At 47.7% G+C, this 12,348-nt stretch overlaps 5 protein-coding genes across 5 annotated transcripts; 2 read left to right on the top strand and 3 right to left on the bottom strand.

Annotated features, from left to right (window-relative positions):
* Positions 1-321: 321 nt before the first annotated feature.
* On the top strand, positions 322-2,277 carry PADG_05370 (uncharacterized protein; the record flags this gene model as incomplete). The annotated part of the gene is made up of 2 exons (XM_010762411.1): positions 322-468; positions 2,146-2,277. The coding sequence occupies 2 exons, from the start codon at positions 322-324 to the stop codon at positions 2,275-2,277; spliced, it is 279 nt and encodes a 92-aa protein (XP_010760713.1).
* A 653-nt stretch (positions 2,278-2,930) lies between these two features.
* Positions 2,931-3,632, bottom strand: PADG_05371 (uncharacterized protein; the record flags this gene model as incomplete). The annotated part of the gene is made up of 1 exon (XM_010762412.1): positions 2,931-3,632. One exon carries the CDS (start codon positions 3,630-3,632, stop codon positions 2,931-2,933), a length of 702 nt encoding a protein of 233 aa, XP_010760714.1.
* Positions 3,633-4,813: 1,181 nt separating this feature from the next.
* PADG_05372 (uncharacterized protein) lies at positions 4,814-6,977 on the top strand (the record flags this gene model as incomplete). The annotated part of the gene is made up of 6 exons (XM_010762677.1): positions 4,814-4,997; positions 5,073-5,618; positions 5,689-5,943; positions 6,010-6,299; positions 6,400-6,620; positions 6,809-6,977. 6 exons carry the CDS (start codon positions 4,814-4,816, stop codon positions 6,975-6,977), a joined length of 1,665 nt encoding a protein of 554 aa, XP_010760979.1.
* Positions 6,978-7,501: 524 nt separating this feature from the next.
* On the bottom strand, positions 7,502-9,773 carry PADG_05373 (uncharacterized protein; the record flags this gene model as incomplete). The annotated part of the gene is made up of 5 exons (XM_010762678.1): positions 7,502-7,621; positions 7,724-8,385; positions 8,442-9,176; positions 9,246-9,376; positions 9,487-9,773. The coding sequence occupies 5 exons, from the start codon at positions 9,771-9,773 to the stop codon at positions 7,502-7,504; spliced, it is 1,935 nt and encodes a 644-aa protein (XP_010760980.1).
* An 806-nt stretch (positions 9,774-10,579) lies between these two features.
* On the bottom strand, positions 10,580-10,950 carry PADG_05374 (uncharacterized protein; the record flags this gene model as incomplete). Its single annotated transcript, XM_010762413.1, has 2 exons — positions 10,580-10,824; positions 10,860-10,950. 2 exons carry the CDS (start codon positions 10,948-10,950, stop codon positions 10,580-10,582), a joined length of 336 nt encoding a protein of 111 aa, XP_010760715.1.
* Between the last annotated feature and the right edge of the window lie 1,398 nt (positions 10,951-12,348).

The raw sequence follows: 12,348 nt of genomic DNA on the forward strand, positions 1-12,348 counted from the left end.
ATGAGCTAGATTGGGGCAGCCCTTGTGTGAACAGAGGTCGTGACAGGATGAATAAGAGAGAGATAGCCAGGTGGGGAGCCAGCAGCACGACGCGCGAACAAGGACGGGGCACGAAGACTGGCTTAGGGCGGGGTGGAGCAAGCACAGAAGTCGACGAAGCACGAACTGACCAGAGAGGAGAGGAGTATTGGTGTATGAAGCGTAAAGGGGAAGAAGAGAGAGAGTTTTAAATGGGCAGAGGAGAGGGGGGGGGAGGAGGAGAGGAGAGGTTGAGGTTGAGGTTGAGGTTGAGGTTGAGGTCGACGTTCGAGTGTAGCAGCAATGGCGGCAGAGTGGGCCCAACCACAATGGGACAGGCAGGACATGGACCGCGACAACCAGGCCAGGGGGACAATTAATTCAATGAACAACACAGGGAGATGGGGGATGGGGAATATAGAGATGGGTGTTGATGGTAGCCCCAGTAATGTCTAGCTTACCAAGTTCACGATCCATTTAATCATTGTTTTTCAGTGGGAGGTTGATAAAACTACCTTTTCATGAGAAATTTTATGGGGAGGTTGACCTTGCAGGTACCGCGCCGAGCCTAGATTTCTGGCGGCGTGCTAAAGTACCGGGAGGTAAATAGAGCGCACATAACTCGAGTCAAAAGCCTGAGGGGTTAGTTAGTTATTTAATATAAACTCCAGCCATTCAACCAGCCATTAAACCACATCCAACATCCAGCCTTTATTTTCTTCGGGCACTATGATGTATTATCAATCACTGGTTAAGAGATACGCTCTGCTAAAAGTGCGATCACGGAAAACAGATAAATGAGCCTTGAAATTGCTTGGATATTCCTCTCTTCTCTACCTACTTCTACGCAGCGGTTATCAAGCCCTTGCGGGGATAACTATATAATATCCAGCTCTGCGGTTAATCTCCGGTACATTTCCTAGAACCCAAACCCACGTACATAACTCTTCCCTCCAGGCGATGAAAATGCATTACTCTCCCTCTCGATCGCTCACTCATATTCCGGACTAACTAGATGATGCACGGGACTCCTGCTGGTTCTCAGCTTTTGTCTGCTTTCTCCGATTCGCTGGCGCGGTCAAGGGGGATTTGTAAGATTGTAACAACCTGCTTCTGGGAGGCAGCCAGAACTCCTGGCGGGCTCCAGGAGGCTCTGGGATCAGCGTCTTTAGGAAGATGGGCAATATTCTCTGTAAATATGGTTTGCCTTGCAAAGTATATCGGATCTGATGTCTCTATGTGGGACATCACTCCTTCGGGGATGGCAAGGCAACGCTCCAAGCTTGTAACGTGGACCGGTAGTTAACTACAAGAAGGTTGAAGAGAAGAAGAGACAGGCAAAGGAGTGTGATTCTCCGGTTGAACTGATTGAAATATCCCACCTCTCTGACACAATAAAACCACCATCATTAGGCTGCAGTTGTTGCGCCCAACAGACTCCTCTGAGTCGCATGACGTTCTCCAGCTCTTGATTGCTAACTAGTTATGTCTCCCTATCGTCTAGACAGCCTATCTATCACCCAGCCTGGGGATCATAATGTATAACTAGTTGTCAGCTTGATCATTCCAAATAGTTTCCAGTCCTCTAACCCCAACCATCTCAAGAAAAACGCCCTTCACTCTTGAAACGCTTGCCCGCTTTGTAGGCACTATTTAGATGAAACGGGAGTTGTGGCACCAATACCCTGTGCAGCCAGGGTCGACTCTCAAAAAAAGAACATCCTCCATATCTTGGTTGGGTGTGATCGACTCTCTTTCTCGCCTTGAAACAGCCACCATCCCGCCACCCCACACCCTGAACACTTCCGTCCGGGAATCGGCAGGGATGTGAGAAAAACTTAAAAACTAAAATGCCACATGGCAAGAAAAGAAAAGAAAAGAAAGACTAAGAAGTCGGGTAAAAAGATGAGGGAAGAGGAGGGGGGGGGGGGGGGGGCGGTTAGCATCTTCGACTTGGTTTACGCTGCAACAAATCTGGAAAACATAGCTAACTGCGTGTCAGGTAGTCAGTCATGTCTATTCCGTGTGAATTGTGTTTAATATAGGAAGTTATAGGTAGGTAGCATTTGAATGGGGGCGTGGTAATTCCGCGGCATCTCTTCGTCCTATATTACCAGTGTCTTATAGATGGTTAGACGAAAGACGGACGGGGGCGCAACATTTGCATTTCGCTCGACCCCTGCTGCCCCACCCGTTGACCCACTGCGTCGCTTACCCTCAGACTTCGGTGCGACTGGGACGAAGGATTCCTTGAAATAGAAATGAAGGAGCTTAACAACGGCTCACTCTTTTGTATAAATATAGATAACTAAGCATGCGCTATGATCAATATGTGTGCATGTTTCCTTTCCATCTCCACTCTGCTTCTTTTGCTGATCCCTGTTTCTCCTCGAGGACTACTTACCTCAGACTGGCGGGATTTTCTTGAGCATACATTAGCATCCCTGCGGATACCATGCGCCTGTGGAATCTGAATTCGCAATGCTTAGCTGAGTGATGGGGCAAGGGTGGAACTGGTTAAGTTAAACAGAGACGGTAGGTGATTTACCTGGATTGAGTCTTGAATCTTGGCATGGAGAGAGAGCTTTTAAGTGGAGGCAAACAATCTTAGAAGAAAACACCAAATTCTGCATGCAGTTATTTCAGAACAGAGATCTCCGTAACATCGCATCCAACTCAGTCTTTCGAAGACAGAAAAGAACAACCAATGCCACCATGCACCGTGGCGTTCTTACCTGCCCATACCTGGGGAATATGACCGTGGGGTAACGATTATCTTTTATAGCATCGCATAGTTACGTAGTTATTTATCCCCGAAAGATTAAAAAATAAATGAAGAGAAATAGCATTAAACATTAGAGATAAAGCACAAAGTTAATACCCTTCTTATACATCACTTAGCAGCAGCAAGTTCATATAGAGCCAATAGCATCCTCCGCATTATTCTTTGTCCGCTTATACTCAAGTGTAGCCAAGCACGTAATAACCACGATGTCCAGAAACCCATCCAACTCCGGTACCAGAAGCGCAATCACATCGTTCTCCTTAGACAGCATCGATGACTTCTTCTCATACCTGGCAACAGTCCGCTTACCCCCATCCACCAATTTCAGATTACTGCTTACAAGACTTCCCAACGCGGCCCCCCCCCCATCTCTCTTCCACTCCAACGTACCAAGCGGCGTCAGGCTCTCAAACCTGCGCGAACTGGAGAACGCATCCGGGCATTTCATGACGATGGCCTGATTAGTGCTGAACCCAATATCAATCTTTGATGAGAGAGTGTGGAAGTTCACAGTCGCAACGACATGGTCGTTGTTAATCTGGCTTCCCGGTTGCTGGTGATTTTCGGAATGCCCCAAGAGACCGGATAGAGAGAATTGCCCGGATAGTCTTGACATGGAAGATGCCGGCGCGTGGTAGGGGATTGGCTGGAGATGGCGGGTTAGTGTTACTCCTGGATGAGAGCTGGAGGTGTGGACGTTGTAGAGACAGGAGAGCTCGTCCGGGGTGGTTATTTTGTAACCGCGGCGAGTCCAGCCCTGATCTTTGATGAGATACACGCGGCGAATAGGTGCCTGCGGGTAAGCCATGTCGTTATTCATGGCCTGCATGTGGGATGCAGAAATGAGGAGGTGATTTGCGGACGCGATGGTGGCCGTTGTTCTGTTCACTTTTTGAATAGGGTATAGGGAGAAGCTATAGACTATGGAATGGCTTGTGAAGAAATTGTCTGTAGGACGGACTGGCAAGTCTCATATGAGGATGTGTATATGGCTGAGATTTATCGGAGGTGTGGTATCCCGAGTAGAACAAGATGATTGCGAAATATACATATATATATATATATATACTATATATATGCACAGTCCGTGATGCTCTGAGGAAACATCGCCATCGTTTTTATATCTGTATCTTGACATCTATAATTAATCCATATTCCAATACTCAAGCTATTTTGCTTCGGTCGTCGCCATCACAGCGGGATACGCGTATTTGGCCGCTTTGGGCCAAAAGAGCCGTTTAATCTTGTCCCCGTCGGAGGGCTGGGTTAGTGCACCAGCTACCGTCTGCATCATGAATGCTGCAGGCATTCTGAGCTGGGATGGGCAGACTCCAAAAGACGGCGTATAGTTGACTGTGGGGATTTGAGAAGTTTGGAAGACTGCTCTGTCTGACCCACAACTAAGTTAACTCAAAAATATCATCCCCAAAGCTTGGATAACATCAACTCACTATGGGTAATCTGTCGTCGCATGCACACTTACTGACTTTCTCTCGATGTAAGTCGTGTTGATAGAGCACCGCCCCATTTCCGGACCACACTTCTGTTCTAAGATATGTCGAGTCAAAATGGCTAGAATCGTCCCAAATACCTAACTATGCGCATGATGGTGTATGATTCATCTGTGGGAGGGCACGGATTATTATTTAGCTCTTCCTCTCATCCAATAACGTGCGATTGAGCATCCCACCGTTTCAACCTCCTACATTTCAATGCCCTGATTCAGCTAAAGCGCTGTCGAAAAGCACTCCGATGGACGGACTACACAGTTGTGCTGAATATGGATAATTCCTTGTCATCAAAACTGTCCAGTTTAAAAGACTATAACTATGTCTGTTCATATTTTGAAATAACAATATAGGGTGATATTCATGCATCTCATGAAGCCATGCGTCTTGATACGGCGCTGGTCTTCAAGAAATTCAGTCGGTTATCGATTTACTTTTAACAATTGTGTTTCTCTGCATCTCAATTCTGCTGAGCTTATATTACGATATTTAGTTATTCTCCATGGCCGAGTTCACAGGACTGTCCTGGTTCAATATCGTTGAATGGCATTTAATCGCCATTGCCATGTCGCTAATCATAATTCAGAATCTCTGTCGTTCAATATATCGCACCATCAAGTCTCCCTTCCCGGGGCCCAAACTAGCCAAGTTCACTAAATGGTGGCTGACGCTGCATGAATTGCGAGGTGCGCGTTGGATCATCCATGCTATCTATGGTTTCCTTCTGCTCCTAACAGACCAGCTTGCTAACAAACAAACAGATGGGATTCTGAACACGACCCATCATGCCCATCAAATCTACGGTCCAATCGTGCAATTGGGCCCAAAGATGATTTCCTTCTGTCATCCAGATGCTCTACGGGATATCTACACAGGACCCCATGGAGGCCTTGATACCTTTGACCTTGTTTGGTTTTTTGAGCAGTATGGCTCGCAAAACCTAGTCAGCACCATTGACCCAGAATTGCATCTAATGCGCAGGAAAACTGTGGCGGGTCTTTATACGAATACCGTTGTATCGTCGCCGGCTGTCCAGGCCCTGATGAAAACGGTTATCAATACGTTCATGGATGAAATTGAAAGGGAAGCAACAGCGGCAGCGGGGGAACTGCCCCCGCGAACTGTCGATGTATTTCCCCTCATCAGATGGTTTACTGCAGATATTATGACCGGTTTGATATACGGACCTGGGAAACCTCTCAATCTGCTGAAGAACGCAGACTCAAGGGCTGAGATGGCTGAACTTCTCACCTCAAATACAGACCAAGTGGCCAGCCTGTTCGCGATTATTTTGCAATTATTTCCGCGTACGTATGATTATCCTCCAAAATTCCTCAGGGGATACAAGACGTATTTTGTGCTGATAGATAACACCAGTCTCCATGTTGAAGCTACTATCACCACTAATCAACCCGGGGACGAAAATGGCCGCTTACGGCATGTCCAGGGTCAAGGAATCTCTCAGACTCCGTTCCCAATCATCAAACGACGATCATGGGGTGACCCATGACAAGAACGAAATCAAAGCACACCTCCATCATCTTCTTCACCTCTTCAAAAAGAACGGCCCTAGCCCTGCTCTCCCGAACGTGAACTATATAGCCAGCGATAGCCTAGATCACTTCTTCGCAGGTGAGATATATATGTCCCTGGCCTCCCCATCCCAAAGCGATCCATTCCGCTCTAATTAGAATCCAGGCACCTCTACAACCGCCGACTTTCTCTCCGCGCTAATCTACCGCCTTTCCCTCCCCGAAAACAAACGCCACCAAGACAACCTGCGCGACGAACTACGTTCTATCACCTCAAAAGACCCAACAGCATCTTTGGAAGATATAACCTTATCAGACCTGCAAAGCCTGCCCTTCCTAACAAGTGTTTTACAGGAAACATTCCGAACCAACCCGCCCATCCCATTCAGTCTCCTGCGGATAGTTAAGGCCAAGAATCCCGATATCACCGTGCTGGGCATAAAGATAGAGCCTGGAGTGAGTTTTCAAGACTATATATACTACCAGCCACCTCCCGCTCCAATCCCCCCTTTTATAGACTACACAAATGCCTAAAAGAAAGGATCTATGTCCATAGACCACCATCTCCATCCAACCATACACCCTCCACCGCGACCCGGAGATATTTCCCAATCCAGACGTCTGGGACCCGGAGCGCTGGCGTTCTTGTATTACCACAACCACAACCACAGCCTCAGCCACGACGTCCACTTCCACATCCACCTCCCAAAAGCACCGCCAGATGCAACGCATGCTCATGCCGTTCGGGTACGGGGCGCGAACTTGCACGGGGATTAAGTACGTAACTTCACAAGTCAACTCAATACAAGACAATACCAGTGCATCTCATTGTGCGTTGCTTTGCGACGCAGGGTGACTTCTGCCCATGCATACACATATCACTCTTCCATTGTGTGAAAACAAGGGAAAATAGTGCTTATAATGCATGTTTCGCTAACTTGAATATTGACCGAATTTCGAAATAGTCTTGCGTGGGCGATTATTCGTCTGGTGACGGCGAGGATGTACAGCACTTATAAGACGTCGTTGGATGAAGGAGTATGGTTTGAGGAGGGGAAGAAGGGGGAAGTGAGGAAGAAAAAGTATTTGTATCCGGATGATGGTGTGCAGCCAGTTGTGTTTAGGAGGGTTTGAGAGTTTGAGAGGGGCGGGGAAGCGAGGGGATGGGGGAATGGGGGAATAGGTTGCATAAGGATAAGGGCTTCTAGATGCCTCTGAACATTGTAATATTGTCGATATCTCCTCTCAACATGAAATGCCCTCTCAACTAAGTAACTATTGGTAACTATGCAAGAAGAATTGGATATGTTGGTATTTCAAATTCGTGTACATGGCTTTCCATTATCCATTATCCATTATCCATTATCCATTATCCATGCCTTGTCACCACTCTATTTTTCTTCCTACATACGTTGTCAGCCAGAGGTGTTAATATCAGCCACATATTCATTTATCTCTAGATTTATTAACAAATACATAGATTCATATCATAAATGGCATATATAGATCATTGACCGTAAAAGTGAGAGGTGTATGTGATATGCTCGTACACCACAAAAAGGGCCCAAAAAAATAGTGGGGGGAGGACCAAGAAACCATTGTATATACATGCGATGTCCAAGGGGAAGCTGCATCATTCTATATATTCATATATCCGTTCACGCAAAATGCCTTCGAAACCGCGAGCTGCGATCGGGACTTTCGTCGTGGGAGGGACGGGAAATCAGGCCCTCACCTTCACCATCGCCTATGCTTTCGACCTTTGGGCGAGTGTCCATCTACATATTATTCATTCACCTTGTTAGCATCGAAACAGTTTACATTCAACAAACAAACAGGGCGGGAACATTTCCCTTCCAAAAGAAAGAAATCTAACACACCTTATCCAATCTATAATTCGTCATAAGCAGACTAAGAGGAATTATCGGAATCGCCATGCAAAGCGCAATCACCAGCAGCCTATGAAATGTCTCATCATACGCACGATTGATAGCGATCCGCGTCGCAGAGCCAAGCGGGTACGAAAGGGCCTTGGTAAGTTTACCGAAGATTTCCTCTGCATCTCCCCGACTCTCCTCGGGGAGGTACAGGGCGAGCTTCTTGGGGATGGAACTAGTCCATACAGCGCCCGAGATAGCCGAACCCACCGCGCCACCCATCTCAAGACACGTGAGGAACATGGCAGTTGCAGCGGCGACTTCTTGGTGTTTTGCGGATGCTTGGACGCCCAGTTGGACGGGGACGTTAAGGAAGCCGGCGCCCAGGCCTATGATTGTTTGGATGGCGAAGGTGGAGGGGACGGATGCTCCTGGCTTGTTGCAGAAGAGCATGAGGAAGAGGCCGAAGATGTAGATGCAGCAGCCGCTGGTTACGAAGATGCGGTAGCGCCTTGTTGCTCTGATGACGAAGGAGATGGATACAGCGGCGATTGTTGAGGTGAAGGAGAAGGTTTGCGTTACTCGGCCGGCGGTGGTGACGGATTGGTCTTGGACGACTTGGAGGTATGAGTAGAGGTATGGTTGGACGGAGCTGTAGAATGCCACTACGCCAGGGGTTAGAGCAAGTATCCAAAAGATTAAGGAAGATTGGACAACTCACTGAAATAGAAGAATGCAAGGGCACAGCCGGCGAGGGCCGTTCTCTGCTTGAGGAGATGAAGAGAGAGGAGTGGATGCGGCGCCACCCGCTTTAAAGATTCCCACAGAGGAAACACCAGAAGACAGACACCACCAACGACGACCATGGCAATGATACTGTTGTTTTTCCACTTGTTCTTCGCATTTGCCGCCAGCGTTACGGGAATCAAAATCAGAGCCAGTCCCGCGGATAGAAGCAGAAGGCCAAATACGTCCAGGTCGTACCAAGTCTTTCTGACGATACTAGTGAAGCTCCGTCCTTTCCAAGGCTTTGGCTTGAGGAGGTTTAACTGTTTGGCCTTTCTCTGGTTTACAAACAGAGCCAACCCAAGCGGAAGAAATGCTACGGGTAGGATGATTGTCCAGATCCCATATCCCCAACGCCAGCTGGTTTCCCGGAGAATAGCAGCGGCAATCATGGGCCCAATCCACACAGTGACCAAGAAAGGTAAGTCGGGAAGGCTGGAGAAAAGGGCTCGGTTGAGTAGAGAACTTGTGTCCGCAATGAAGACTTGTTGAAGAATTTGCAGTCCTGTTGAACCGGCGGAATAAAATATCTGTGCGGATGCGTACGTCTGCACGTCAGTCGAAGCTGCCATTTGGACATATCCCAGGACGTAAATAGAGACAGCTATGCAAAACGCTTCGAATCGACCGAAAACATCGGCGACCTTGGCCATTGGGGGTTTCACAACGGCTATCGCGGTTTGTTAGCTTCGCGTATATTTGATTGAGGAAGGCTGGTAGTAGTGGAGGAATCGTTTACCGTTCACCACATTCTGGACAACCATTACCGTCGATATCAACGAATGTTTGCTAAACGAGCTGGTTGCATAGGCGGATAAGGACAGAACCGTCTGGCCTTCCAGAGAGGTAGAAAATGCCATCAAGAATATTCTAGGTTACATTAGCCGGACCTCATATGGGATAGGGGACATATATATATATATATAATAAAATAATAAAACAACAAAACAATAAAACAATAACATTGTAGCACCACATACCCAGTATAAGCCACTATTAACGACTTCTTCGTCCACGTTTTGCTAATAGCCTCTATTTTCCGCACACCCTCCTGCATGGAATCCGAAGACGCGGAACTGTATCCACTCCCTCGTGTGGGATCTCGACCATCGATATTGGCATTAGTATCATTCTCGTCATCGTAACAGTCCGTTGACGTTGCCCTTGGCTCTATGTACAGCAGCCCGGCATCCTCACCTCTGTCCTCCATGTGAGGTGCGGATTCGCATGTACCGTAAGACCTGACAGAGGTCGTTTGCCGGACCATAGCGGGGCAAGACCGGACCGGGTGGCGAGGCAAAAGAGGAGGGTCAGATTATCGTAACGGAGGAAGAAGGATGGAGGTTCGTTCGTCGGTTTGTTCATCAAGGATCAATCATTTCAAAAAACTCCGTTTTTGGGCGCGCAGGTTGCCAAAGAGAGAATGAGAAAGGACAAGTATTGGCGGGTCAATACCAGGAATGCGGTTGTGAGCGAAGGATTTGTGTAGGTAGAGCAAGATGCCTTTTTATATATATCCGGTTCGATGTTTTGGGTAGAATGTATCGGGGCAATGTATAATTGTAATAATAATACAAATCGGAGAGAACGAATTGAGATAGAGCCAAAAACGAGAGAGAAAAACACAAAAGTAGATATGCAAAATTGAGGTACCCAATCCCAACAAAACCAGCAAAAGGGTTTTTAACGAGCTGTGTCTGACGACCAGACCAGCCGTGACTCCGTGACTCCGATGGCTTTTAACGGAGTAACTTACCTCTCTGGTGGGGCGTGGCCTTAAGTAAGGGTAACAATGAATAACTAGTCAACTATATGCAGCAAGCTGGCCAGCAGCATAAGAGAGAACGGAGACCAAGGGGGAGCGGGGGAACACAGACTGAAATTTGAGACGCACTTGGATGTGCCGTTGGCTAAGGAAGATCGGTCTGAAAAAGAGTTGTTGAGGAATGATGCTGTTGGCTTGCTATTAACTAATCAGTTGGTTAAATTGTCAGCGGATGCCAAAAGATCTGATATGATAAGATTCCGTGGGGATCTCTTGAGCCTCTTCTGAACTAGTTAATAGTTAGTTAGTTAGTTACTAGTGTAACCCACGCCAAGCCTAATCGGGGAGGCGGTCTGGGCGTTCCCTCGATGTGATTGGCTATTATGGGCCAGAGGCACCTGGGTTGAAAAGGGGCTATTCTGTATCTGGTTTAGCTCTCGCTTATCTGGGGCTAAAGTGGCAGCCCCAACGCCCGGCACGAGTCGGATCAGATAACGAGCAGCCGAGAGACCCTCGCCATTGCGATTCCAGGGCTCGATCTGATAAAGCGGACCTACGGAGAAGTAAGCAGGCAACTTAAAAGCTCACCATTTAAAAGCGACACAATTCTCTTTGTCTTGGATGAATAATGATTGCTCCCCATCCATCCGGATTTGGAGAAGGTATCCACTTCTCCCATGATGGTTCTTGAGCAGCCTGGAAAATGTCAATTCTCAGCTGACAGACCACACACATGTGTTCGTGGGGCTCAACCACGGGGCCCCATATAAGTTATAGGTTACAAACCGACAGAACACCTCGTCTCGCAAGCAGTCTCTTTTATATCATCCAATGCAGGAGCCCGCTTGGGTTGGCCATGTCACTGTGGGCTTCGGTGGACCCCAAGGCAAATCCTTATTGGAGGCGGAGTTTGCGAGATTCTGCAGCGGGACTCATCAATCATCATAAGAATTCTCTGAGAAGGGAATAATATACTCCATCTCCACCAGAAAAGGGTAGTTTTGAACTTCGGCATGTTTCTTTCAGGAGCTGTGTACAGATCGGTATAGGGAAATGGTTTGCTCTATGGTCGACTTGTGTTAAGGAATTAACTATCCGACCGTCAACATCACGTCTTCAGTCAGATTTTGGAATTTGAGCGATGAAGTCCTATCCAATGCAACTTGGTAGATTACTCAGAGCCTACTCAATCAGACAAAACTTACTATCCGCGGCATCCGTACGCGGTGTTGCACCAGAAGACCTCTAGAGGGTTTGAGTTTTGACTTTCATCACCCGGGACTTGACACGATTTCAGTGTGCAGGGAGTAGCGCGCAGTGGAAGACCATAACCAAATATTTCCTAGGTATGGAGAGCATGCTCTGTCCCTTGTCCTTCTAGTGTGTCATGACGCTTCAAGATATATCAGCCGTGAAACAGTACTGTTTCCTCGAACTCAGTCGAGATTCCCCGTTCGAAACTAGAACTTAAGACGCATCCACCGTGCAGCCTCCTCTATCGACGACACCACATGCATATCCGGGCATAACTATGGGGTTTTGTCAGAAGTGCAAAGGACAATCCCAACATCAAGATTATCCCCGATATTCCATGTCCCATAACCCCAAACAAAACCAATCCCATACATTGAGAGAAAATCGCCACCAAACATCCCTCCCATTGTACCACTCCTATCCAGAAAGCTCAATCTCCCCACTCCCTAAACTCAACCACAAGCTCCCCCCAGCAAATAAATCCACAACGACACATCCTTCTCCCCTAACCATCTCAATCCTCACATTTACCCCCCCCCCCCCCTCCTCCGGCATTGGAAGCAAAGACTCCAGTCTGCCCACGCATCCTTCCCCACAGTACTCACATGCGGTCTGCCATGGACAAATTTCGATTCCAGTCTTGATCCACTTCCTGGTCGTAGAGGGTGGTCCAGTCGGTGCTGATGTGGACGCTGGCCCTTTGGAAGGAAGAGAGCCGGGCTGTTTTGTAAAGGAGAAGGGGCTGGTTGGAAAAGGGGGGGATCTTTTTATAGAGGAAGGGGTTTTTAACTTAAACTTTGGAGAGGGAGAGGGGTCCGGGTTT

The sequence above is a fragment of the Paracoccidioides brasiliensis genome, assembly GCF_000150735.1.
Source record: "Paracoccidioides brasiliensis Pb18 unplaced genomic scaffold supercont2.6, whole genome shotgun sequence".
Classification (NCBI taxonomy): Eukaryota; Fungi; Ascomycota; class Eurotiomycetes; order Onygenales; family Ajellomycetaceae; genus Paracoccidioides; species Paracoccidioides brasiliensis.